This window comes from Suricata suricatta, chromosome 10 (genome assembly GCF_006229205.1).
Source record: "Suricata suricatta isolate VVHF042 chromosome 10, meerkat_22Aug2017_6uvM2_HiC, whole genome shotgun sequence".
NCBI classification, from domain to species: Eukaryota; Metazoa; Chordata; class Mammalia; order Carnivora; family Herpestidae; genus Suricata; species Suricata suricatta.
Genome location: NC_043709.1, coordinates 64,489,131 through 64,516,225, shown reverse-complemented (window position 1 = coordinate 64,516,225; position 27,095 = coordinate 64,489,131). Strand labels below are relative to the sequence as shown.

General features: G+C 52.5%; 2 protein-coding genes across 4 annotated transcripts; one reads left to right on the top strand and one right to left on the bottom strand.

Moving 5' to 3' along the window:
• The first annotated feature begins 322 nt into the window (after window positions 1-322).
• On the top strand, window positions 323-12,738 carry CACNB3 (calcium voltage-gated channel auxiliary subunit beta 3). Of its 2 annotated transcripts, none has more exons than XM_029953437.1 (13): window positions 323-467; window positions 7,471-7,593; window positions 7,810-7,932; window positions 8,381-8,496; window positions 8,729-8,793; window positions 9,014-9,033; window positions 9,255-9,335; window positions 9,537-9,595; window positions 9,764-9,873; window positions 10,173-10,324; window positions 10,528-10,623; window positions 10,755-10,904; window positions 11,359-11,673. In XM_029953437.1, exons 1-13 carry the CDS (start codon window positions 426-428, stop codon window positions 11,671-11,673), a joined length of 1,452 nt encoding a protein of 483 aa, XP_029809297.1. In that variant the 5' UTR covers window positions 323-425. The 2 variants fall into 2 exon arrangements, with proteins under 2 accessions (XP_029809297.1, XP_029809296.1); XM_029953436.1 differs by lacking the exon at window positions 323-467 and adding an exon at window positions 3,754-3,798 and having other exon boundaries at window positions 11,359-12,738.
• Window positions 12,739-13,562: 824 nt separating this feature from the next.
• Window positions 13,563-26,483, bottom strand: DDX23 (DEAD-box helicase 23). 2 transcript variants are annotated; one of them, XM_029953434.1, is made up of 17 exons: window positions 26,379-26,483; window positions 22,540-22,748; window positions 21,812-21,922; window positions 20,846-20,939; window positions 20,671-20,736; window positions 19,983-20,121; window positions 19,579-19,712; window positions 19,330-19,442; window positions 18,962-19,105; window positions 18,635-18,860; window positions 18,189-18,334; window positions 17,646-17,823; window positions 16,667-16,909; window positions 16,105-16,256; window positions 15,777-15,885; window positions 14,814-14,988; window positions 13,563-14,471 (listed from the first exon to the last, which is right to left on the bottom strand). In XM_029953434.1, the coding sequence occupies exons 2-17, from the start codon at window positions 22,746-22,748 to the stop codon at window positions 14,248-14,250; spliced, it is 2,463 nt and encodes an 820-aa protein (XP_029809294.1). In that variant the 5' UTR covers window positions 26,379-26,483; the 3' UTR covers window positions 13,563-14,247. The 2 variants fall into 2 exon arrangements, with proteins under 2 accessions (XP_029809294.1, XP_029809295.1); XM_029953435.1 differs by lacking the exon at window positions 26,379-26,483 and adding an exon at window positions 25,833-26,352.
• Between the last annotated feature and the right edge of the window lie 612 nt (window positions 26,484-27,095).

The following is a 27,095-nucleotide window of genomic DNA, read 5'->3' as shown; positions in this document are numbered from 1 at the left end:
TACGGCGGTGGGGGCTCTAGAGTCCCTACCTTTTCTGGGGGCCGGGTTGAAGAGGAAGGAGGAGGCGGAGAAGAGAGGCGAGAAATGGGGATGGAAGGACAGTGGGAGGCACCCAGATAAACAGAACAGGGACCGTAGAGGGGAGGAAGAAGAGACGGAAATGGAGAGAGCAGGACTGAAAGGCGACTGGAGAGGGAGAGTGACAGAGGCGGCGAGAAACGAAGGGAGAGGGAGGGAGAGGGAGGGAAGGAGGAGGAAAGGGGGAGGGAACCCGGAGAGAGGGACACGAGCCGGCAGCGAGCCGGGCGGGCGTGGGGCGAGGCCAGGCGCGCAGGCGGGAGCCTGTGTGCAGAGCAGCGGCCGGGTCCTGCTCCCGCCTCGGAGCCCCTGGCCCGGGGGAGGGGGAAAGACCGCTAGCCCGGTCTATGTCTTTTTCTGACTCCAGTGCAACCTTCCTGCTGAATGAGGTAAACGCGGGGCCCCCTCCCCAGTGGGTGGGAGGAGAGCCCCACTCCAAGCTAGAATGAGGGCCCGCATTTGGGGAGACTGCAGTGATGGGGAGGGAGGAAGATCGAGGAGGTGAAGCTGAGGGTGGAAGAGGCGGGCAAGAAAGGAGGGAGCAACCAGAGCTGGCAGCTTCTAAGCCCTGGGATTGGGACGGGAGGGGAGGACTGCCTGGGGAGCCAAAAAAGGAGCTAGATGAAAGGACGGAGATACGAGGGATCCACCAAGCTCCCCTGGTGCCCCTCTCTAGGCTCCAGCTAGCAGCCAGAAAACTGGGTTTGGTCTTGGTCCAGATCTTAAAGACTGCTGGGGAGAAGGACTTCCCAGGCATACTGGCTCCTGCCTCAGTTTCCTCATTCAATGCAGAGGGACTAGTATCTGCCAGCTTCCTGGTCCACTTATAGAAGCTAGAATGTATTCCGGAGGCTTCCAAGAAGTCTACTCCCAAACCTGGTTATTCAGGCTTCTCCCCAACGTCCTGCTTCCACACCTTGGGTACCAGGCTAACAGCTCTCTCCTAACAGCTCTCTCTCTTACTACAAGGGAAGAGAGCACGAATCCTCCTCTCGAATCCTTGAATCCATTTTTGTTTGTTTGGTTTGGTTTGGTTTTTGCCCTCAGCTCTCTTCTTATGCTTGGCCATGGAAAAGAAAAGGGGTTAGGGGCCACGTAGATACTGACAGGCACATGTCTTGTTTCAGGACAGGAAGTTGCATGAGAACTGAAGCAGGCAGGTGTGGGTGAGATGAGAAATGCAAGAGGGCATTGAGTAACAACTCAGAGATAAGGATAAGAGTGCGGCTCTGAAGCTCCTGTAAGACCCAAGGGATGGGCCCTGGTATGAAAACTTGAACCTGTCTCCTGGGGGTGGTTGGCATGGCAACTCATGCTTCAGAAGCAGACTTGGACACCATTGTCCCAGATGGGGATGAAGACAACAAGGTGTGTGAGGAAAGAGTGAAGCTGCTGGCAGGTCTGCTATGTAACTACAATCCCGAGGACCCCCTGGTGGTGGAGAGAATCCCAAAAAGAAGAGACCAGGAGAGTAGATTCAGGGATAGGAAGAGAAGCAGATGCCCCAACAGCTGTCATCATTGGAATTATCTCCCAGGAGAGAGTGCCTTGAGAGTCTTATTCTTTCACACCTCATGGCTCCTTTCTGCCCTTCTGGACAAAACAGAAGGAACTGAAGAGGCAGAGAATAAAAAAGAAGGAGACAAGGAGTTCTGAGAACTAGAAAGAGGGCACAGAAGTGAAAAGACAGTGTCTGGGAACTTGCACTACCAAAGAATCCCACGTATAACCAATCCCCAAATGGTGCTGGACTCAGGAGAGCAAACTGTGAAAGCCGATGGCCTCCTCCAGCAGTGCCTGGCCTGCCCTAGGACTCCAACAAAGTTGTCTGCCAAATACACCAGGAGGGCTGGGCTGCACCACTCACAGGGGTAGACAGACTAAAGGCAGACTAAAGATAGTCTTAAGATGAGGCCCCTTCTCTGCTTCTTTCTCGTCAATGGAACATGAACAATTGACATAAATGGTAAGGCAGTTGGGTTGGGTGGACTTCCTCTCTCCCATGAGCAGTGCTTCTCTCATAGATCTCATCAAATTGGGTCAGTTTTGCTTTTCTCCCTCCCCTGAAGCTCGGGAAGGTAAAGCAATGAGTAGATTCCTCATTCATCCTCCTGGGTGTGACATACAAGGACTGGAGAAGGAATGAGCCCAGAAGGGCTTCAAGTGAACCTCTTTCTATCTCACATCCCCCTCGTGGTGGTGATGGGGCTGGTAGGCAATCAAAACTCAAAGGAATAATATTGCTCAGGAGATGGAAGAAAGGAGGGAGCTCAAATGGGTAGCTCTTTGGGGGAACTTTATTCAAGATAAGGGCTGCTGCTCTGTCTCTAACCTTATATCTCAGTGCTCCTTGAAGGAAACTGGTACAGAGTGGTACTGTGGTTCCAACCAGGATCCTGGCCACCCCACCCCCCATCCTTTCTCTAAGGAAGGAATCTGGCCTTACACTAGTGACTCTTAGTCTTGCCCTTAATCCCTAATGTAGCCAGTATCCCACCTTCTGTTCCAGACCAGGCAATCCCAGTACCTCCACCTTCAGGTTTCTCTTCCCCTTCCTTTAGGCTCACCTAAAACAGCCCCTCCCTCCCCCAATTCCCACGGATGCCTTGGCAATGCATGGCACAGTTCTTGGCAAGCAAGTAAGGGATCCCCCATCCTGGCCCGGCTAGGGTGGAATCTAACCGCGTAACAGGTGTGGGGCGGCTGGACCCAAAACCTCCCCATTTGCACGGGTCGGGCGACGTGGCCCTTTGCTCCAGGGTCCCAGCCTGAGCTGGGGGGCCTGAGCACCTGCTGGGGTAGGAGCTACTTTCATGGCATCGGCTTGGGGTCGCCAAACCCATTCCTCCCCAGTACCATTGCGGGGGTTCGCTTTCGGAGTCTCCGGGCCGCCTGGGCCTAGACACGCGGCTCTCTCACCTGGGACCCCTCCCTCGTCTGGCACCCGTCCCCCACCCCCGCCCCGCCTCTCCGATCTCCACCAGTCTCTCCAATTTCCTGTCTTCCCCCTTTCCTCTGTCTCGATCCCTCCTTTCTGTCTCCAGCCTCTCAGCAACCTGCGCCCTCCGCTTTCAGGGCTTGGGTCCCAGCTCCGCGCCCCCTCCCCTCCCCCGCTCCAGCCCTTTGTTTCCCGGCGGAGTATTTCCTGGGTTGCTGAGCGTCTCTGTCTCCGCATCTCTCCTCGCCCCGCCTCCTCCCAGCCAGGATCCGCCCCGCCCGCAGTCTCTCCTCCCCTTCCTCCCCGCGGCCCCGGTGCCCCATAGGTGCTTGGGGAGGCACCTTCTCCCCGGCTGCGGCCGGCCACCCTCTCCCGGCCCGGTATCGGGCTCCCCGGGTGGCGGGCGCCCCCCGCCGCCGCCCCCGCCTGCTCCCGGGGAGGGGGTCAGGTGGGCGGGCACTATTGTTGTAGGAGCCGGCGCCAGATTCCTCAGCCGCGCTCGGGGTGGGACCGGTAGGGTTTGGGGGGGTGGGGTGGGGGGAGCGGTGATTTGAGCTCCAAGCAGCTGGTCTTCGCGGCTCGCTCTCTCCTTCGCGCTCTCTCGCTCTCCGCCGCCGCCCGCCCGCAGGGCTGCGGGGCTCGGTGGCATCTCTCGGGCGCGGCCCGCTATCCTCGCCCCTGCCTCCGGGCTGCTCCCGCCCCCGGCGCCGCGCGCTCCCCCCAACCCGGACTCCCCCATGTATGACGACTCCTACGTGCCCGGGTTTGAGGACTCGGAGGCGGTGAGTGCCCATGGTGAAGGTGGGGGTGGGGAAGTTGGGATGACTCCTCTTCCCCCTTGGACCCTTCCCCCGTTCAGGACTTTGAAAAACGCCTCAGTGGAGGGGCAGGGCCATAGGGGGGGCGCTCCTGGAAAGTGGGGAGATGAATTTTCATGCCCAAGACTCCCCAGGACTCCAGTCCTAGACTTAGGTGTATCGGGTGTGCGCAAGGCGGGCGTAGTGTGGGGGAAAGGCTCGAGCAGGTGGCCCTGAAGCCCAGGACTAAAGGGTAGATAGAGGGAGGAAAGGCTGGAGACAGGGCATAGAGGCTGTAGAGAGGGCACACGCAGTGTCTGGAGTTCCCAAAGGAGGATTGACGGGGTCTGAACACAAGAGCTACCAGAGAAGCTGAGGCTTTTGGGGAGGAGGACAATTCAGACCTATGCTTCAAGTAAAGCACAAATTTAGAGAGCCTGGGATAACATCAGAGAATCAGATACCAGCCTCAAAAGCATCATAAACTTGAGGACCTCCATTATTCCCTTCCGCTGCCCATCCCTGAGCGTTGCCTTATTTCCTCACCCTGCCTGCAGCCCAGCTTCTCTCCCAGGCTGGAAACTAGGCACCTGGCACATGGGTGGGCCAGCTGACTGAGCCCCATCCATTCCACGCCTCCTGCTGGGGCGTCCTCAGAGCGGTGGGCTTCCTGGGTTCCTGCTCAGCATGGAGGGCTTAGAGGTGAGGCCAGAGGGGCTGAGGGCCTGGGGATGGAGAGGAATCTCTTTGCTCAGAGAACCAGGCAACTGATAAATATTTAATTCTCCTCTTTGCTTTTATCTCCTGACCCACTGAGACAAATCAGCTCATTAGGCAGTGATTCCCGGAGCTCAGAGAGCAGGGAGAGTGCCTGGAAAGATGGGGCAAAGATGGGCAGCAGCTTCTCTGTCCCTTCTCTCAAACATCCTGCATGAAGGTCTCGTTAGGAGAGGACCACTAGATGGCTTGGAAGGGGTCCCCTCTAGGTGTGGAGGGCAGAGCACTCTGGTCAAAGGAGGAGTATTTGAGTTTTCTTCTGTCCCTTGTTGCCAAGCCCAGGATACATGAGTTTGAGGGCTCAGAGTAGGCAGCTCTTAGTCCTTTTCTGGGACTGGGCTCCTGCTGGGCCCAATTCCCCATTGGGCCTCTGGGGCTAATTACATTGCAGCTAGAGCAGATGATTTTCAAAGCTCTGGTGGACACCTCTTTCTGACAGTTGAAGGGACAGCTGGCATGGCCCAGGGTGCCAAGGTGAGTTTGAGAATGAACCTCTCTGAGGGGCTGGAGGGCCCTAGAAGGTTCTTCCCATCCCTGGCAAGAAGGCAAGGGCTGTTGCAAGGTGAAGACTGACATGTGGATGGTGTTGGGGGCAGCCTGCTACCCCCTTGCTGGCTCCCCACCCCTCTCTGGTTCCTGGATCACCCTCCCCCCCTTCCCTTTCTCTTGCCTGGCTCCTTGCTCTCCCTGAGGCCCCCTCTGAAGCAGTAGGAGGGAGATCAGGCTCTAAATAAATCCACCGGCTCATCTCCCTCCTCTTCTTCCCCCGTGCCAGGCAAGAGTGGAGCTGCAGCCTGCCCACACACTCACCAGGCAAGGGGGGCACCACCAGGGCACTGTGCCAACTCCTGGCAGCTCCAAAGTACTGAGCCTCTGGCTGTTTTGGCATAACGGGGGGTGGGGGAGGCAAGACCCTGGAGGACCCTTGGCAGGGCAGCCCTGGCCTCCCAAGTGATACCAGAGCATGAAGAATGTACTCATCTTTGGGTCCTGCTCTGAGGACTTGGGACTAATGGAGAGGGGGTTCCATTGTGAGCATGACTCCTTAAACATGTAGGGGGAGATCCTGTAATTCCCATCCTGAGGTGAGAGGCCAGGTAACCCAGATGGCCCAGGCAAGGGCATTAAGATTACTAAATGAGGCCGAGAGCCTGTGGAGCCAAGGTCAGCATCCTCTTCCTGCACAGGCCTGGACATCTAGAAGGCATCTGATATCTACTCATCAAAGCAAGTGGTCATCCCTCCTTGCCTCGTGCTTCCTTTCCCATTGGTCCCTGTTCACATTAGACAGGTATCCGCTGTGTCTGAGACCCCTGAAAGGCGGTCCCCTCCACTCTATTGACAGCACAGAGGTTCTTCTCAAGCTCAGCTGCTCTTTCTCCTGCTGCCAAGCCAGCCTTATTTTGTTCTCAAGAGAGATGGGGAACAGCAAGCAGACTCTACTCCTCTGTAAAATGAAAGACTTTTTCCCCTTTGTGCTATCTTCGTGCCTTCCGTCTACCGCAGACATGGTGTTTACTTGGGCTCAAGGCTCTGGGCTGATATCAAGCTGACCAGCCCTCTTGCCGATGGTGGGGCTGGGGCAGAGTGGAGGGTGGTATGTGAGTTTGTCTTCCCCACTGAGTCTGGCTTCTGCTGCCTTCTGTAAGTGCTTGTGCACAGTGAGCTTAAAGGAACGTTCCTCAGCCTGAGAACATTCTAAAACCTACACACACACACACACACACACACTCCCACATGGACCCCTTAGCCAGACTCCTACCTTATCTCTGCCACCTGCACTTCAGAATTGATGGAAGTACCACTTCAAGCCTCTGATCATAAAGAGTGGAAACTGAGGCAGAAAACAAAAGATTCCCTTTCCCCTAGTCTGACGGAGAAACCCAGACATCCTCACTTCTATCCTCCTGTCCTAAGGCTCAGCTTCCCTTACTCATTTGTGTATCTCCCTGTTGGTGAGCTCTATAACCCTCCAAATGTACCCCCTGCCCAAAGACCATTTCTATTCACAGGACTCAGAGACTCTCCTGGCTCAGGTTACCAGAGACCCTGTCCGTACATCCCCAGGGTCCTCTGCTGGGTTGCCTGGCACTGACAGGGCCTTCCTCCGGGGCTGATATCCCCTTGGGGAAGGGCTGGGGAGATGTAGGCCAGATGGTAGGTGTGGCTGAGCCTCACTGGGGCCCAGGGAGACAGCTTTGTGTTGCCTTCTCAGTCTGTGTCTTGTTTGCTGCCCACACCTGGCCAGTTGCCCCAGCAGGTGTGAGAGGAAAGAGAGTGGGGGTGGGGAGAGTGGAGAGGAAGTGACTTCCAGGAGTTGGCAGCACTGCATCCTCCTCTTCACCCTGGAAGGGTAGGCACTGGGGGAGAGGAGATCTAAGGGCGTAGATGGCTCTATCCTGACACTCGGGAGAGAGTGCCATGCCAACCGGCGTCTCTTGACTGTTCCCAGCTGACTGTACTCCTGCCATGCATTTTAAAGGGATAAGGTCCAGGCTGCTTTACAGGCTGATGTGAACAAGAGGGCTGGGTCTCCTAGATTCAGAATCATCTCCAATATATCATCTTCAGTACATCTCCCTTCACTCTGCCCCAGAGGCCAGGGTAGAGGAGAGGAAAGGGAGGAAGGAGGAAAGTGAAGGCTCTATTCAAAGCTGCAGTATTAATAGGCTGGGGGGCGGGAGGGACCCAGATCTTAGCAATCTTAGCACGTAGATCTGCAGGCCCAGAGGCCCTGGGGCCCTTCTCAGGGAGATGAGACAGACCACTGGGTTCCAGCCACCCACATGGACACGGACAGGCTGGGTCTAGGGAGGCACTGCTGTAGGGTTTAGAGGATGCATATAGTGCCCAGCTGTCACAGCCTCTCCCCCATGCCAGGGTTCAGCCGACTCCTATACCAGCCGCCCATCTCTGGACTCAGACGTCTCCCTGGAGGAGGACCGGGAGAGTGCCCGGAGGGAAGTGGAGAGCCAGGCTCAGCAGCAGCTTGAAAGAGCCAAGGTATCAACTTGGGCTGGTGAGCCAAGCTGGGCTGGGTGGAAACTTGTACTGGGTCCTAAGTCCCCAGGGGTCGGTGGGCAGGATGCTCATGAGTATGAAAGATTGTGTGTGTCTGGGGCATCCTGTTGGGGCCTCTGCCCTCTACTGATAGGGCATTGAAACTAGAATGGGTGCTCTGAGGCTCCCCTCATTTGCACTGATGGCCAAATTCCATAGCACAAACCTGTGGCATTTGCTGTGAGGACCAATGTCAGCTACTGTGGCGTACTGGACGAGGAGTGCCCAGTCCAAGGCTCTGGAGTCAACTTTGAGGCCAAAGATTTTCTGCACATTAAAGAGGTGACCAACCCCAACCCCCAAAGAGGAGCCACCTAATCTCCCTGCTCTGGCCCTAGCTCCCATGCCTCTTACTGAAGTCCTAGTCTACAAACAGGTCTCCCAGACTTCTCAGCTCTTATCCAGAAGACACATCCATTCACCCCTCATATCTAAAACCCAATCCCCAGGACCTCCAACCTTCTGAGACCTGGCTTGGGCCTCAGTCTCCAAGTGTGTAAAGTGAGCAGTTAGATGACTTGCCTCTTAGGTTACCTGTGACATCGGTGATGCCTTGCACTGAAATCTTGGGTGGCTCAAACCTGGTTGCCCTTCCCTCTGGCACCTTCTCCTGCCCTCCTCCTTTTGTGCTGCCTTCCCCAGACCGCTCTCTGAATGCCTCCCTGGCTCCTTCACGTTGAAGAGCCAGGACTGAGGCCTGGGCGCCTCCTCTCACCACCCCTTCCCCCAGAAGTACAGCAATGACTGGTGGATCGGGAGGCTAGTGAAAGAGGGTGGGGACATTGCCTTCATCCCCAGCCCCCAGCGCCTGGAGAGCATCCGGCTCAAGCAGGAGCAGAAGGCCAGGTGAGAGCAGAGTTTGTGACTGAATAAATGTACCCCCCTAAACACTGCACACACCTTACCCACAGTACACATTAACACTGCACAAATACGGAAGCCGACACACGTAAATAACACGTCACCCACACGCACCTCCCTCACTAGCTAAGATGTAAGGAAAATGTATACAATGAGTAAGCAATGCGTAGAACGTGCATACAAAAAGAAGCTAATTGACCTCCCTTTCTGCTCTCAGGAGATCTGGGAACCCCTCCAGCCTGAGTGACATTGGCAACCGACGCTCGCCTCCACCATCTCTAGGTAGCCCCCCCCCCCGTCACCCTTCTCGGGTAGGTGGGTAACTAAGACACAGGGGGAAAGGGAGCTTGTTCCCAGGTGAGCTGCATGGGAGGGGGTTGGTGGAGGGACCAAAAGAGCTTGGAGAAACCCAATGTCTCTCCCGGGGAAGGGACTAAATACCATACCCTCAGGGCTTTTCCCCCTTCACCAACTTTAATCTTTTATTTCCTTTTCCAAAAAGCCAAGCAGAAGCAAAAGCAGGTGAGTCAAGGGAGGGACCTGGGCCGGGGGTGGGGTGGGGGTGGTGGGGTGGGGGCTCATGGCTTATGGCTGTGGGGACAGATTTCTGGGCAGTCATTATTGGAAGGGCAAGAGAACAGAGAGGGGAGGGGGCCCAGATCTTCTGGGTCTGCCCTGCACCAGGCAGCCATAGGGCAGGAGACAGGGCCATGGCTTTGTGTGACCTTGGCTCAATTCTGCAGACAGAACATGTTCCCCCATATGATGTGGTGCCCTCCATGCGGCCTGTGGTGTTGGTGGGACCCTCTCTGAAAGGTTATGAGGTGAGAGAATGTCCCTGACCCCAAAAGTTGCCTCTACCCAGCCTGCCTTGGGAAGACCACAGCGACAGTGGGAGGGGTGTTCTACCCCCACCAGGTCTGTGTGTGGAGAGGGCAGGCTACAGAGCCATGCTTTGGGATGCTGCCTCTCTCCAAGAAGGCCCCAGTCAATCCCATGCCTTTCCCCTCACCCCTGTCACCCAGGTCACAGACATGATGCAGAAGGCTCTGTTCGACTTCCTCAAACACAGGTTTGATGGCAGGTAAGTTACTCTGGCCTCAGGGGGCATGAGAACCAGGGAGAAGATCATTATCTCCTTCCAGATGCCTGTGGCAAGGTCCTTTCTAAAGAAAGTTAGTGGGACCTGGGAAAGAAGAAGCCTAAGGCTTGAAATTTAGAGGTGGGCTGTGATTCTCCACTGCCACCCCAGGATCTCCATCACCCGAGTCACAGCTGACCTCTCACTGGCAAAGCGATCTGTGCTCAACAATCCTGGCAAGAGGACCATCATTGAGCGTTCCTCCGCCCGCTCCAGCATTGGTGAGAAGTCCCGGTCTCCTGCTTCTGCACCCACTCAAGCCTTAGTGAGACCCTTCCTCCTACCTCCCCCTTCCCTGGCACCTTGCAGTCTTGCCCAGCTTCTTTACCTGCCCCAGCACTGGCAAGAACCTCCCCAGTCTCCCTGGCTCCCTGTTTCACTGCTTGCCTGCACCTTGATGAACATCCTCTCCCTCCAATTCCTTCCCATCCACCACCTCGGAGCGCCCATGGCCCCACAGGACTAAGAAGTAGATGGAGCCCCGCAGTGGGCATCATGGCTCACTTGCCCCCTTCCACAGCGGAAGTACAGAGTGAGATCGAGCGCATATTCGAGCTGGCGAAATCTTTGCAGCTGGTAGTGCTGGATGCCGACACCATCAACCACCCGGCACAGCTGGCCAAGACCTCCTTGGCCCCCATCATCGTTTTTGTCAAAGTATCCTCACCAAAGGTACATCAACAGTGATAGGAGAGGCCCAGGGGCTGCCCTCCCAGAATGTGCTACAACTCTGCCTGGCCCCTGCCCGAGGGCTTCTGAGTTCATTTTTTTCCTGCCGCCCCCTTCTGAATCCTCCTCACCTGCTTCTGATGCTATAGCACAAGTGGGGGACATGCCCGGTTCCCTCTAGGCCCAGCTCTGCCCTTCCTCCTCAGGTCCTCCAACGTCTCATCCGCTCCCGGGGGAAGTCACAGATGAAGCACCTGACTGTACAGATGATGGCGTATGACAAGCTGGTTCAGTGCCCACCGGTGAGTGCCTGGGTCAGCTACTCCTCTGCCCACTCTAGCTTTTCCAGAGCACGGGGAGTGAGGGAGATGGGTGGGAGGCTGCTACCAAGAGGCAGCCAACGTTCCCCCCGCCCTTTCCCTTTATTCCCCAGGAGTCGTTTGATGTGATTCTGGATGAGAACCAGCTGGAGGATGCGTGTGAGCACCTGGCTGAGTACCTCGAGGTTTACTGGAGAGCCACCCACCACCCAGCCCCCGGCCCTGGACTTTTGGGCCCTCCCAGTGCCATCCCCGGACTTCAGGTACCCATTTGCAATGGGCACAGATGCTCAGGCTGAACCAGCCAAAGTACTACCCGCTCCCGGCCCAGCCGATTGTCCTTGGCCTCCAGCTTGAAGGCCAGAGGATTGGAGAACTCAGCTATGCTCTACAGAGCCAGGGCAGATGGGTGAAGGAACTTCCTGATGGGAGAGGGAATAAATCAGTGAGATGGCTCCAAAAAGAAACACTGGGTTCAAAAGAAACACTGTGTATCTTAGTGTGTCTTGAAAGCAGAGCCTGAATTTTGCAGGAGTCCAAAGCTGCAGTGTTCCATGTCTCAAGTGGAAGATGCCTCTCCTTCCCTCCTTGCACCAGTTCCTGTATCCAGGAACTGAGAGCTGAGGGGAAAGAATGGCCCCCACCCAGTAGAGGTGGGAGGGAGGCCAAGGTGAGGTCTGCCCTGCCTGCTTCTTAGAGCTGTCGTGTTGCCCTTAGAACCAGCAGCTGCTGGGGGAGCGCGGCGAGGAGCACTCGCCGCTGGAGCGGGACAGCTTGATGCCCTCAGACGAGGCCAGCGAGAGCTCCCGCCAAGCCTGGACGGGGTCTTCGCAGCGTAGCTCCCGCCACCTGGAGGAGGACTATGCAGACGCCTACCAGGACCTGTACCAGCCTCACCGCCAACACACCTCGGGGCTGCCTAGTGCTAACGGGCACGACCCACAAGACCGGCTCCTAGCCCAGGACTCGGAGCACAACCACAATGACCGGAACTGGCAGCGCAACCGACCCTGGCCCAAGGACAGCTACTGACAGCCACCCGCCGCCCTGCCTTGGCAGGCACAGGCACAGCTGGCTGGGGCGCCCGCTCCAGGCAGGTTGGAGTTAGACTGGCGTTCGGCTGGCACTAGGCTCAGCCCCCACAACCCTCTGCCCAGCCCCAGCTCCAGGGCTGCCTGTGGTCCCGAGGTTCTGGGAGAAGCAGGGAGCCCCCTTACCTCCCGGGCACAGTGACCCCCATAGGCTCCCATTCCAGGTACTAGCTGTGTGTGCTGCACCCCTGGCGCCTTCCTCTCCTGCACAAGAAGCTGCCCCACCGGCAGTGCCCTCAGGCCAGGATCCCCTCAGCAGGGGCCTTCCCACCAGACTCAGGGAAGGGATGCCCCCTCAGAGTGACAAGAGGGTGGGTGTGGGCAGCATGGTGTGAGGAAGAAATGAGGCCCTTGCACAGGCACAAGTCCTAACAGGCAAGCCACTCAGGGGTTGTGCTTTGGGGTCTGAGGTCCTCCACTCACCTCACTGCCACACGTTAGAAGTGAGACAATCAAAGCCCAACAGGGTGGCACTCCCGTCCATCAGCTGGCGTGGGGCATCTACACACAAGGCTGGAACAGCAGGCAGGCTAGGCCGGGGTCAGAGGCCTCACAGCTGAGGCTCCTGAAGGAAAGGGTTCTCCTCGCCTGTCGGGAAAGCTTCTCAACATGTGACAGGACCAGAGACCGTAACATGGTCAACCCGAATGGCAGACAGGAGCCAACCTGGACTGGGGGGTTGGGAAGGGAGAGTGTGTATAGCAGAGGACATATGAAACAGCTACAGGGGCCGCCTTGCCCCCCTCATTTTTTGCTCTTGCATCCTGTCATTTCTGTTCTTGGCCCTCATGCCTCCCGGGGAACAGGGCCCCGACTTTATTCGCTGATTCATAGCTGCTGCTTGTTAAGTTAGGGTTAGGTGGGGAGAGATAGGACACAGCGGACAGCCCCCAGCGGCCCTGTCTACCTGACTACCCTTGCCTTATGGCTCTAGCGTGTGACCTACAGAGCATGTTCCACAAGACCCCCACCTCACTGTCATCTCTAATAAACACCATGCACAGTCCTTCAGGCTCCTGTTCTGTGTCTGCCGGCTCAGGTGGCCAGGTTGTCACTGCGCAGTCCAAGTCTAGAGGAGATAACGAAGTATCCTGGCCTCCTTTCCCCTCACAAAGGACCCACTGAGTGGCAAGGAAGGAGGACGGAGCTGGGAGGGACTATACTCCCAGGCAGCCCCCTTGCGCCCAGGGACCAGGAGGAAAACATTTAGCAGCTCAGAAGGGACCTGTTCTGGGAGGTGAGGAAGAAAAGGCTTAGTCACAGCCTTACACTGTCCCTGCCTCAGGTCAAAAAGACCCAAGAGTCATTGTAATTTGAACTCCATGCATTTGGCCAGCTCTGCAGCCCTCTCCCCACAGCCTAGCTCAGTGGCCCCAGCTCATCACTCTTTAATGCCTAGTTCCTGTCACTGCCCCACTCAGGAGCAGTGGGCTTGGCCATCAGGGAGCCACAAGAAAAGGGACTGAAGACTGAGTGCCACCCATTTGCTGGCACACTACAACAGGCTACAACTGGGCCTCACCTGCTGGTGTTCCACAACCGCTCCCCATCCTCACCCTTGGGCAAAGCTCCCCAGAGGGCACCGGGCCGGCAGGACTACAAGAGAAGTGCGGCTAGAGCAGGCAGGGAAGATGCACTCCGACCCTGTGCTTTTCCATCCCCCCTCAAGTAGCCTCCTGTAGATCCAGGCTATTAGCTGAGGCCCCGGGCTCTTCTCTGGATGAGATTTTTTCTCATCTCCCAAGCCAACCTGCTGTGCCCAATGCTGTCCTGTCTCCCACAGTGGCAGGGAAAACCTGGGAAATGCATGTAGCTAGAATTAGACATAGCCTTCGTCTTCATGTATTTATTCTCAGAACATACAAACTCATCTTCTCAGAGAATAAAAAACAGAAATTTCACTCAGTGACTTCAAGATGGACACAGCCAGCTCACCCTGTCCCCACAGCTACTAAAAAAATTCCCTGGGTGAGGGATGCCTAGAGTGCACAGCACCCCTTGGCACAGGGGCCGTGCACAGGTCTAAACAAGGCTCTCAACTTGTTTTATAATCCAAAAGGGCAAACAGCTGTCAAAATGACAGAGTCCAAGGTCCATAATCTTCATAGTGCCAGATCCCCTGGGGTCATCTTGGACAATGACACTGCTGCAGCTTCCGCAGTCAAGTCCCAGCCGAAGAGGTACTGTGCTGGCAGCCAGGTTTTTGTTCAGTCTGTGAGGCAATGCCAACTGGCTGCCCCCATGACTGGCAAGAGCTGATGGCCCAGTGCAATCCCAGAGCCCTCTGAGGGGCAGAACCGGGCCAGAAGTTGTGTACTTTGTTCTCCCTGCCGCCTATAGCAGTTTCCTCTCCTTCTGCAGCCCCACACTCAGGCCTTCAGACCTGAGGGTTTGGGCCAAGGAGTATGACTGTTTCCTAAGGCCCCAAGAGAGTGAGGACCTGGAAAGAGAGATGTGAGGGTCCTGAAGAAAAGGCTTCAGAACATGCCCTTAAACTGATGGGAAGAGTGTTGTGTCAGGCAAAGATAGTCTCTTCCCGGCGCTTCTTGGTGAGGATGGTGCCTGGCTTGTGCTGGGCATCTGGGTGGTTGGCCAGCTCTGGGGGGCAGGAGGACACTGGGCTCTCCAGGATGGCTTGCTTCAGCTCATAGAACACAGCAGAGTCCTCTTTGGTGAGGAAGGTGATGGCCACACCACTCTTGCCAGCTCGTCCCGTGCGACCAATGCGATGGATGTAATCTGGGGAGGGGGAGGAGTGTCACTGAGGACACCAGGCCTCACTTCTAAAGGTATCCCCCACCCTGCCACACTGGAAGTGCCCACAGTGCCCTCCCCACCACTAATGGTGGTCATCCTATCACACCCAGACTGACAGCGGTCCCTCCATACTCCGGAGACAGAGCTGTCCCAGGTGCTGGAACAACGAATCCATGGGAGATAAAGAGCAGAGCTCTCCCCAACGGGATAAGCTATCCCAGACTCGGAGCTGTGAGGAATGGCAGCAAGAGCCTCGGGCTTCAAGCGGAATGAGACAGGGAGGCTCCCTTTACCTGGATGGTAGGTGCTTTCCCCTACACTTACCTTCAATGTTTTTGGCCATATCATAGTTGACAACCATAGACACATCTTGGATGTCGATACCACGACCTGCCACATCTGTAGCCACCAAAATATCCTTGGCCCCAGCCTTGAGGTTGGACAGTGCAAATTCTCGTTGCTCCTGGCCTTTTCCACCATGCAGCGTGCAAGCATTGTACTGTTGGAAGAATGGTGAGGTGAGAAGAGAGCAGTGGGGTCATGGAAAGACACAGAAGGGCGTGGAGACAATGAGGTAAGGCTGCAGAGCAGCAGGGCAGAAGGGGAAGGAGGAAGGAGAGAGAATGCTAATGGAAAGTAAGCAGAGAACAGGTGAGCTGGAGAAAGGGACAGGAGAGAACAGGGTGTGCTGTGTAGGGGCAGAGTGAGGTCAAAGGTAAAGCCCTGGGAGCGGCAGCGGAGGTTGGGGTGGGGGTGGGAGCAGGATAAGAATAAAGTGATAGTAATAAAGGTAAAGCAACTTGGGGGGACAGGGCAGGGCGTGGATCCACGCAGATGGGAAGTCATCAAAGAGAGAATGAGGCTGAGATGAGGGTGGCAAGCAGGGGCCAAGACGCTTAAGGACCCTTGAAACACCAGTAGCAGGAGTAAAGGACACCAATCACCCACATGTCCCTCCTGATCACACCACTCACTTTCCCAAACATATATAAACACAAAGAACTTTGATCCACTATTCCACAGTCTCCCATCTGGCCAGGATGTGTGTCTCAAAACCTGTCCCTGGCCCAGCCCCTTGGAGGAAGACCCAAGACAGCTCCGGGGATCACTGCACCAGACCCCGTTCCCTCATCGCCATCACACCGCCCTTCTCCCTCTGGCCCTGACTTGAGTACTAGAGAGGTTATAGAACGGGACAGAACTGAAAGGAGGAGCCTCAGAAGGGCCCTCTAATTTCAGAAAGCTCCACCAAATAGAGCAGATTTGGCTCTCCCCTGCCAGACATACCCCCATCTTCTCCAGAGATTTGGCCAAAACATCACAGCCCTTCTTCTGGTTGACAAAAATGATAATGGGTGGATCAAAGCCTTGTTCCAAGATTGCCAGCAGCTTTTTCCTGGGGAGAAGAGGGAGGGGAGAAAAATGAGAGGCATACTTTGAGTGAGATGCATACTCTTATCTACCAACACCAATTCCATGACCTTCAATGCCATGGCACCCCGAACAAGAAAACAGCAGCTCTTTAATATGGCAGAACATTTACCCTCCGTTGTCCCTTACACAGAAAAAAAGCCCCTTCTCCGTCACGTTTTTCCTGGCTCAGCTGCTCCCATACCTCTTTTCTGACTCTGACATGAGGAAGACCTTCTGTTCCACACGTTCATGGGGCTTGCCTGCAGAGCCAATGTACACCACAGCGGGTCGCCGAAGATAGCTCCGGGCCAGACGCTCTACTGCCGGGGGCATGGTGGCCGTGAACATGACTGTCTATGAAAACAGGAAGCTCAGCCCTGGGCCCAGGCACACACCACCATATCCTCCATCACCACAGAAGTGTAGCCTGGGCTAAAGAACCTAAAATGAGCCATAGAGAAAGCTCTAACACCACTGCCTTAGGAGATCATGTCCTTTGCCTTCCCACTTCTTTCCTCAGTACCTGTTCACCAAGGTACTTTGCATCTTATAATGAGGAAGGGCTGAGAGCATTTGCTGGCACCCATGGTGGGGAGTAGCATGATGTCTTGGAACCATTTTTGAGGGCAAAGCCAATGGCTCCACTGCCAGGACTGTCAGAGGACATGCTGATAAATGCGCTGTGGGCCCACCCAGGGCAAGAAGGGCCTCAGCAGAGCTTTGGCAACTTGCCCCTTTTTCCCAGCCTAGGGAAGCAGCCTTACTTGGCGGTACTTATGTTTTCCTGACTCAAAGTTGGCCAACATCTTCTCAGGGTCCTCAGCTTCATCTGTGTCCGGCTTCTGGTTGCTGACAGGCATGTGCTCCAGGATCTTCTGGACATCTGGCTCAAAGCCCATGTCAATCATCCTATCTGCCTCATCCAGAACCACGTAGGTACAGCGGCTCAGCACAAGGTAACGGTTCTCCAGCACATCGATCAGACGTCCTGGGGTAGCGATCACAATCTGGAGGGCACAGTGGAAGCATATGCAGCCGCAGCATGTACCCCCTTCTCTTCCCTCCTGTGAACTAACCACCCGCTCAGGCAACAGACCTCCAATGCTAAGTAACTTGGATCCCAACCTCCAGTTATGACTGGTGGCAAAGGTTCCTAAGAACTGGCACAGAATCACTTGTTGCCACCTTGGATTTTTTAGGGAATGAACAGGGTCTCTGAATAAGGTCCAGGAGTCAAACAGAAGAGGCAAAATTTTCTTAGATGGAAGAGAGACTAAGAGAAACTATGGAGATGATTATATAAAGGGTTTATGCCAAGAACTTGCAAAAGACTCAATTCCTGCATCAAATTTCTTATAGACAATTCTCTCTCTTCTTCTACCCTGAGAAGGCAACACATGAAGTCAGTGACGTGGTCCAGCAGAGTGAGTGAGAACAAAGGCTTTGTATACAAATCTCAGCTCTGCTCACTGCCAGCTATGACTCTGGGCAAGTTACTGACCTGAGCCTCAGCTTCACCTGTACAATGGAGATCCACCACCTCTCTCTCTCATGTGGTTGTTGGTAAAATTAATGATGTGCACAGTACAATACCTGGTTCATAAGTTGTCAGTAAATAACAGCACATACATATAAACCAGTCCTTTTCTTCATTTTACTGTACATCTATGTCAGAAACTAGAAACACAGCCCCAAACTGAGAGCCCTCAAACAGTGGGCTGGCTGCCCGCTAGGTGAACAAACCTCACAGCCCATGCGCAGCCTGAAGCCCTGGTCTTCTCTGGAGATGCCGCCAATGACGGCCACAGTGCGGATGCCCAGGGGCTTCCCAAACTTGATGGTCTCTTCCTCGATCTGCTGAGCCAACTCACGGGTGGGGGCCAGGATGATGGCATAAGGGCCCTGGTCTGACTCTTCGATCCTGTGGTAAATGGGGCATCCCACAGTTCCGTGAGCTTTTGTTCTCATCCAACCACAAACAGGAGGAGCAAGATAAAGTCACTCTTAAGAGCAGCTATGGAGATGGGGAGGGTGGTGGGAAAAGGATGCAAAGATCTCACTTAAAAATCAGAGACTCCAGGGCAGCCACGTTCTTCAGGGAGTGGTCCTTGCCAACAAAATCATACACCTCTCTGACACCATGATCCAATTTATCCCTAGTGTCTGACCCAGACTAAAGAAGGGGGCTTCTGTTCGTCGACTTAAAAAGAAAACCAAATGCTCATTTGCCACTGGGACCTTTCCCACCGAGCCAAACCCACTCCAACTGAGGCCTGCTGACCCCACCTGTCAATTTTGGGGAGAGTAGTGATCCAGACCAGCAATGGGATGAGGAAGGCTGCTGTCTTGCCACTTCCGGTCTCAGCCACACCAATGATATCACGATTCTGTAGCCCAATGGGAATTGCTTGACGCTGGATGGGTGTTGGTTCCTGCAGTGACCCAGAGAGAGTAATGGGTCCAGATGGTGTTCAGCTACCCAAGCCACTGCTGACAGAATGGACACACATGCCAGCACAAGAGGAGGACACCAGTTCACAGAGAGGGAAACACAGTCACCAAAGGCCAATACTTCCACCAGAAGGTGACAGCATCACCTTAGTACTCCCTGGCAGAAGAGGAACCAAACAGGAACAAAGGAACAAAGCAATCTGTTCCCAAATTAAGTGTGTATCCCCTAGAACATGGGAGGGAACACGTCAGGTCTTCTGGGCCAAGCTGCTCCTCCTTACCTTGTAGCCACACTTATCGATGACCTCCAAGATGTGTGGGGGCAGGGAAGAGTCTTTCCAGGACCGGATGGGATTGGGGATCTTGCCACCTTTGGTGGTGATGCTGTAGTCCTCTCGGAAGATCCGCCAATCCCTGTCCGTCATTTCATCTAACTTCTTCTGGGACCAGTGTCGATCATCCCAGCGCTGCTTGGCCTCCTTCTTACGGAGCTTGCGGAGTCTGGCCCTAGAGCAGGACGTGAGGGACAAGTGGGATCGGTATCCTTCCTCCAGCTCCTTTCTGTAGGCTCCAGGCTCTGCCCAACCATCCCCGGCCCTGCCACTCACTCCTCCTGCTCCTTTTCTTCCAGTGTCCGTCTTTTCTCCATCAGGTCTCCATAGAAACGTGACTGCTCTCGTTTCTGCTGCTTCAGGTCAATGCCTGCAATGAAGCCTCGCCCCAACAACTGCACCTGGTGCCGCTCTTTGTATCTGAGATGAAGACAGAGGTTGTTATAGCAGCAAGAGGGAAGGACAGATTACTAACATGTACCAATATGTACACCTTCATAATGGGGGTCTTCCTCACCCAGAGAGCTGGCTGACTACGCGCTTACCAATTTCCCCACCCCAAAATCTTACTTCTCTTTCTGTAGCACCAGTTCTCTCCAGGTACTGCCTTAAAAGACCTAGCATGTAGGCCCGAAGCCACTCACAGCGGGTTGTAGTCGATGGACGTGTCCTCCGACGCATCCCACTCAAAGACAAACTTGCGGTCATTGAGATGCCTTGTTCGGCGCCGCTTCTTGATACCACCCAGATAACGCTCCTGCCCAGGGATGGAACGCAAAGCCCATGAAGCTCCAGGCCCACCCGGATCTCACATGCAGGGATCAGAATGGCCTAATAGCAAATCTCATTCTTGTGTGTGGTGGGGGAAAGGAGCACAGAACCAAGGCCTGCACCTTAATGGCATGCAGCTCCTTGCTCTTATCCTTCTCCTCCCGGATCTTCTGCCGCCCTTCCTCATCCTCATTTCCATTGGTCTCCCGCTCCATCCTCTCCCTGCGCTCCCGACGTTCCCGTTCCTGAGGGTCTTCTGCAGATCAAGGAAAGCAAAGCTGCAGAAGAACTCGGAGCAAGACAAAAGAGGGCATGGACAGGATTCGAACGAGATATCAAATGAGAGGGAGAGATTTACAATACAGGGGATATGGAGACCTAATACAGAGATACTCATCAACTCCCCCATCCCCCGCATCTTCCAAACTCCAGAGCCAACAGGTTTCTGGCTCTCCTGAGTGACACTACAATCCCAGCCCATCCTCTCCTATCCTTTCTAGGGGCCACACAGGGGAGGAAAACGAACCCAACATTTTCCTGCCCAGGTCTTGGAACTGTTTCCTTTTCTTGCGCTCTTCTTCCAGCATCCTCTGTCGCTCCTCCACCTCCTGCTGTCGTCGCTTTAGGGCTTCAGCCTCTCGCTCCGCTTTGGAGAGAAACTTGGGCTACAAAATAGATTGGAACTGTAAACAAAGGATCTAGGAGCAGGGTATGACCGCATCATTGATGAGGAGGCAGCAGGGAGCCCGACAATATTTGCTCAGGCGTTACACAAAACACAGACACGTCTAGGATCCCACTATGGCCCGAACTGTGTCCCCCTCAAAATTCATATGCTGAAGCCTAACTCCCAGTACCTGAGAATATGACATATTTGGATAGAACCTTTAACGAGGTGATCAAGGTAAAATGAAGCTCTTTGGGTGGACCCTAAACCAATCTAACTGGTTTTTTGCTCTTATTAAGAGAAAATTTGGGCACAGAAAGACACCAGGGGCATGTCTGCATAGAGGGAAGATCACGTGAGGACAGAGAAGACATCTAGCCAAAAGCCACGGAGAGAGGCCTCAGAAGAAAATCACCCTACTGACACCTTGATCCCAGCTTTTAGCCTCAAGAACTGTGAGAAAATTAATTTCTGTTGTTTATGTTGCTCAGCCTGCAATGTCCTCGTATAGCAGCCTGGGCAGCCAGCACGGACCCTCGAGTCTCACCTTAGCCTCAGCTTCTTCCTCAGCCTTCTTCTTGGCCAGAAGTTCCTCCAGGGATAATGGCTGAGTCTGAAGATAAAAAACAGGACTTCAGTCCATAAAGACTCTCTCCCTTTGAAAATTAATAATGTAGAACTTGAACTGAAAAGGAAGATGAGAAATCCTTCTTCTCTTTTACCTTAGGTTTCTTATCACCATGTTCATCCTCTTCATCCTTCTTAGAGTCTCTCTCTTTCCGAGATTTAAAATCTTTTCCTCGGCCAGGAGATAAACTTTAAGGAAAACAAACAGGAAAGGTCCACATCACTATCTTACCCTCATCTAGGCTGAACCACAGAGAGGATGGAAGTTTTCCCATGATTCAGCAAGACCGCCTTATGGCCATCCATCACACCCTGAAGCTCCCTTTGCCTGCTCTGACACCTAATGATGGGACTGTCTTAGCCCCATTCTACCTGACTCTCCTTTTCCAAGACGAATCTCGTCTCACAAAATTGCCTTCACTACTGAGGGCAAAAGTATCTCTTCCAAATGACATTGAAAAAAAATCCTGTGTAACTACATAAAACACAATGAATTTCGTCGACAAGGTCCCCCACCATCCACCCTTCCCAGATCCCGCTCTGTATATTCCCATCCCATGCTTCCTTCCTACCAGTCCCGGGCGATCCTTTCCCCCCTTCCCCCCAACACTACTACAAGCCCAATCTAGGAAAGGTCTCAAAACCCCCACCCCTGTGTTTGTTATGGAAATTATGTTCTTTGCCCTGAATTCTAACCTAAATACCCAGAGCCTAATAAAAACTGCATACAAAGCTTCCAGGGGAAAGAGATCAAGATACTGGGGCATTAAGCCATCTCAACAAATATACGTGTTTTATCTTCAGTAGATACCAATGGAACTAAGGGACTGTTTTGCAGGTTGGTGACCCTCTCAAACCAATTTCTAACTTTTAAGAACAAATTGATCCTCAAACGGTTGCAACTTCAGTAACTGGTTATAGTTTCTAAGGGCACCAGCTTTCTAAAAATGACAGCTTGTAGTAACTACCCGCAGGAGCAATGGACTTTCCTATGTGCCTGAGCCAGCTCAGAGGCAGAGAGTAAGGCTTTCTCCTAAGCCTGCTCGCTTTCCCTCGGGTACCTGGATCTTTTACGGTCCTTGTCCCGTCGGTGCCCATCCTTGTCCCGGTCTCGGTCCTTCTTATTCCGATCACGCTCCTTATCCCGTTCTCGCTCCTTGTGCCTTCGCTCTCTTAAGACAGCAAATTTAAGAAATCACGTGATATTTCCAGGGTATCCAGGTTCACTGCAGCCATAAGAAGGTTCTCATGCTCTTTTTTTTAAATGTTTATTTACTTATTTTTTGAGAAAGAGCAAGCATAATCGAGGAGGGGCAGAGAAAGAGAGACACAGAATCTGAGGCAGGCTCCAAGCTATCAGCAAAGAGCCCAATGCAGGGCTTGAACCCACGAACCATGACATCACAACCCAAGTCAAAGTCGGACGTTTAACTGACTAAGCTACCCAAGTGCCCCTCTCATGCTCTTTCTCCACAAAGCAACATTTTACAAATTGGGGAATGTGTCTCTAGGGGAAGCTATGAGGGAATTCTAAGAAAGTCTTCTAGATCAGAGTTGTACTGCTAAGCATTCACGGCAATGACAAGCCATGGCCTGTGTGAACAGAGAAACTACCTTCCTCGATCACCCAGACTTTCATCCTACAAGTTCCCTCTTAAAGTTTAAGAGCTGCTGGGTCACTAGGTGTAGAGAAATATGTGAAAGACCTAGTGTCCTTAATACTGGAGGCATCTAGGAACCAAGAATGTAGAAGTGAGAAATGTAATCTCCTTTCCCATAGTTACTTTACCTTTCTGGAGACTTGGAACGGGAACGGGAGCGAGAACGGCTACCTCCTCGACGCCGATCCCTTGAACGATGCCGCTTCCTATCTTTGGATGGGGAAGACTTCCGGTCCCGGTCTCTATCCCGCTCTCTGTCAGGAGTCCGAGATCGCTTTCTTTCCTCCTTGGAAGGTGATGCATCACGGTCCTTTTTGTCAGCCAGCTCTCCTGCCATCTGTCACGGATAAGAGAAATACTTACTATGTACTATGTACTACTCTAAACTGTGTATATCATCGCAAAACAACCCTCTCCGGTAGATATACAGGAATGCCTACTGTATAGATGAGGGAATGGAAGCTCCGGTATACAGAGTAACTTGCCTGAGGACACACAGGTGGTAAGTGACACAGTGCCAGGCATTCTGGCTCCAGAGATCCATTATTATTCAGTATACTATACTATTCCTCTGTGATTCCTTTTTGTATACATATAGAATCATTTCCAAAAGTATATAATGAATATACTTCATTCTTATCATTAGACTGTAGAAGTATGAAAAGAAATATTAGTAAGCGAATACTATAGTAGCCACCTCTGGAAACATCCTGTTCTGCTTATCATAGATCTCTGCCAGCCCACTGGGATCAGTCAACACACACATGGCTAAGGGAGGTAAGTTCTCTTGAGCTCATAAAGAAAACTCAAGAGAGGGAAAAAAGAAGTTAACTTTGAGATATGGGATTATATTCAGCACCTCAAAGAAAACTTATATTTAAATCGAGAAACAACTCACTTTCATTCAGATTAAAAGAAATGTACGTCTCATTATACAATAGGAAAAACTTGGTGAAGGGTACACAGAATCTCTATGCATTTTCTTTTTTGCAACTTACTGTAAATCTATAATTATTTCAGAAAAGAAAGAAAGGTAGGTACCAAAAACTAAAGGTCACAGACATCCTGACTTACATTCCCTACTCAGATCCTCATAGCCTTGACCTTTACCCAGTCCTATGAAAGGTTTGAGCAGGAATTTGTTCCACTCCCCTCCTTTCTGGGGGACACTGAACACCATGTCACACTGTCAACCGTCCTTCAAACTACAAAATCCACTGCAGCCAGGGGCTAAAACGACAAAGTCTGAATCTACCTCTACCCCATCACTATCATCATCATCCATCCCTAAGACTCAGGATACATTTCTGAGAACTTATTTTATCCCCATATGGTTCGGTTGGAATATCAGTTCCCCAGACTTTCGCTTACAATCTCCCTTCTTCACGTAATCTCCTGCCACATATCTTTAAGAAAGGAGAATGTGTAAAACAAGAAAAATGAACAAGTAGCACTTACATCTTATCTCACAATTGTCTGAGAAATGACTAAATGTTCTGTATTAGTACATCATGCAATTATACTTAAGTCCCTTCTACTCAGAACCCTAAGAAAACAATCCAGAAGAGAGAGGTGTCTTCTCTGAACATCACTCATTCTCTCAACAAATATTCACTGAGCACCTCGTAGGTGCCAGAAACTGTTCTACCTACTAGAGATATCACAGTAAACAAAACAAAGTCTCTGATCTCATAACACTAAAATTTCAATGAAGAGAATTTCAAATAATAATGAGAAGTAATAAACAGAAAAAAAACAGGGTGGACATGATGAAGAGGCAGGAACAAGCGAGAGAGTGCTCAAGAAAGAATTTTTTAGATGACATGTAAGCTGGGACTTGAATGATGAGAAAGAGAGAGCCTGCAAGGATCAGGGGAAAGATCTTATTGGGTAGAAGGTTCAGTAAGTACTAAGGCAGTGAGGTAAGAAGTAGCTCAGCATCTTTGCCAATGAAAAACAGACATGTGGCTGAGTAACAGTGACCCAGGGGAAAGACTGATTCAAGGTGAGTTTAGGGAGATAGGCTGGAGTCAGATCACGGAAATGTGTTTTAGGCCCAGGTAAAGGAACCAGGATTTTAATCTAACAACAGGAACCTTAAAGGATGTTAAACATGGGGCGCCTGGGTGGCTCAGTTGGTTAGGCATCTGGCCAAAGCTCAGGTCATGATCTCACGGTTTGTGGGTTCGAGCCCCGCGTCAGGCTCCGTGCCAACAGCTAGCACAGAGCCTGGAGCCTGCTTCGGATTCTGTGTCTTCCTCTCTCTGACCCTCTCCTGCTCACACTGTCTCTGACTCTCAAAAATAAGTTTAAAAAAAAAGGATGTTAAACAGGAAGTGATGTGATCTTATTTTACATTTTAAAAGAATTTGGAGACTTGAAGGAAAATAAAGAATATGGAGGCAAGAGTAAACAGAACCAGCAGTCTAGGCAACAGTAGACAGTCTCCTGTTACAGGAAAGTGGCAATGGAGATGGAAAGAAGTAGTGAGCTTCAGGATGTACTTGCAGGCAGGGCAGACAGGACTTACTGATGAAGGGAGAAAGGGAAAGAGGAGACACAAAGTTAGCTCCTAAATTTATGGTTTGACTGACCTAACAGTTCATGATGCTATTAGTGACCAGAAATGACTGGGGAAGGAAGAGATTTAGGAGGAAACCAAATGTTTCATTTTGAAGATGCAATTCTGGAACTCAGAAGAACCTGGAGACAAAAATTTGAGTCATCACTATATAGATGGCTTTTAAAGCCATGGGACACTAAATACTACTTAAGTAGGCAGTACAGTTAAAAAAGCAATAAGAGAACCAGGATTGAGCTTTGGAACACTGTAACATTTAGAGGTCAGGCAAAGGAGCCATAGAAGACTGGAAAGAAGCAACAGCATTAAGAAGGGGGGCGGGGGGGGGGGGAGTTAAGGATGACATCACAGAAGCCAAAAGTGTGTTTCAAGGAGGGAGTGGTTAACTGTGCCAAGCGGAAAAAGACTAGGAGATAGAGGAGAGACTCTTGCATTTGCGAAAATGGAGATGACTGGTGACCTTGACAAGAGCAGTTTTGATGGCATGGAGGAAGTAGAAGCCTGAGTGGAATGAGTTTAGAAGAGAATGAAAAATGAGAATAAGAAAACAATACATTTAAACAACTTTTATTACAGGTTCCACTTATCTCAAGGGCCAGATAACCAGGCCGACCCTACTCATAGCTTCTCAGCAGCCTTCCTCGAAAACCTGTAGGTCTTTGAGTTCCTCAGTTCTTGTAGGGTAGGGGCAGATTTTTTTTCCCTCCAATTAAATATTTATCAAGCATCTACTATATGCAAAGCACCATGCTATACTCCGTGTTGAATTACAAAAGGAAATTAGGAAGATCTTGCCCCCCCCCCCAAAAGGTTACAGAATAGAGGGTATGTGGCACTTACCAAAATGAAGAAGCTCAGATGAAGTATTATAGGAATTCAAAGAAGTTTCCTTTCATTTGCAAAAGAAGATTTGGAAAGATCTGTAGAGGAAGTGGCTCTTGAGCATTTAAGTATAGGTAGAATTTGAAGATGTGTAATTGAGGGTGCGGAAAAGTCATTCCCAGCAAAAGAAATAATACAGGAGGCGCAGAGGCGGGAAAGCATGACTGGTTCTGGGAGAAAAGCCAGAGTTCCAGTTTGGCTGGAGCAAGGCTTACTCGAAACATGAAGGAATAAGGTCGGATGGAGGGTATTACAGGTGCTGTGCTCATGGGCAAAGGTCTGGCCCGTAACATCGTCCAGGGACCTGGCCTGTGTCCCCAGGAGTCAACACTCCGCCCTGGGGCCCGCGCCCCTTCTCTCCAGCCCGCCAGAGCTCTCTGGGCTCGTGCCCCTACCCTGAGGCGTTCTTCCCCGCCTCGTCCCGGGGGCAGGGGCCATCGCCGCGCCCCTACTCTTGCCCTCTCTGCAAGCTCCTGGGAACCACCTCCATCGTTCCGGACTCACCACTCTGAGTCTGAACCGCCCAACGCGGCCTCAACGTCGCCGAACAGTCGCCATCTTTCCCGTTTCCTGGTCGCCGAGATGCATCCTCGGCCGCGTGGCAAGCTGGGAAGGTGAGTTCCTAGTGCCCAGCGGCTCAGACCGACATTAAAGGCCTGAGAACTACTAATTCCATAACGCACCGCGCGAGGGCCAGCCCCGGGCCGCGGGGTCTCCTGGGCAATGTGGTTCGCCAAACATCCGAGTTTGTGGGAGGAAGAGGTTTCCGTGGGTTTGCTTCCAGCAAAAGGTTCTCTCACCACACAGTTTTCCTGGAATATGCTGGTTTTCCTAGACTATGGTGGCGTATGGCCTAAGGGCTTCCTTAGATATCAATAGCGCTTAATTATAACAAGCAACTGCAGTAACAACAAATACTGGATCGTTTGTGGAAAAGCGTTTTTATAAAAATAAATATCTGTGAGATAGATTAGCCCCATTGTACAGGTAGACAAACTAGGATTGGGTTGCAGGAGGAGCCCAGTAGTTCAGAATGAGGGTGGGACAATTCATTGTGTGGGACCATCCGGAATTTAGAACATTTTAGCAATCTTGGCCGGGCAGTAACAATCTCCAGTTATTGCGGCAACTCACAATGAGCCCATACTTGGATTACAGAGTCGTCCCGGAAGGATGGTATTGCCTGGGCTGTGGCACCTGTTTTCTCGATATTCTGAATAG

Coding starts and splice junctions, on each gene's coding strand:
- CACNB3 (XM_029953436.1), top strand. CDS start 3,754: ATGTATGACGACTCCTACGTGCCCGGGTTTGAGGACTCGGAGGCG. Junction 9,336..9,536: donor CCTCTCTGAAAGGTTATGAG/GTGAGAGAATGT, acceptor CCTGTCACCCAG/GTCACAGACATGATGCAGAA. Junction 9,874..10,172: donor CTCCGCCCGCTCCAGCATTG/GTGAGAAGTCCC, acceptor CCCCTTCCACAG/CGGAAGTACAGAGTGAGATC.
- DDX23 (XM_029953434.1), bottom strand. CDS start 22,748: ATGGCAGGAGAGCTGGCTGACAAAAAGGACCGTGATGCATCACCTTCC. Junction 19,106..19,329: donor TCCATCGACTACAACCCGCT/GTGAGTGGCTTC, acceptor TCTTCATCTCAG/ATACAAAGAGCGGCACCAGG. Junction 18,335..18,634: donor TCGATAAGTGTGGCTACAAG/GTAAGGAGGAGC, acceptor GGGTCACTGCAG/GAACCAACACCCATCCAGCG.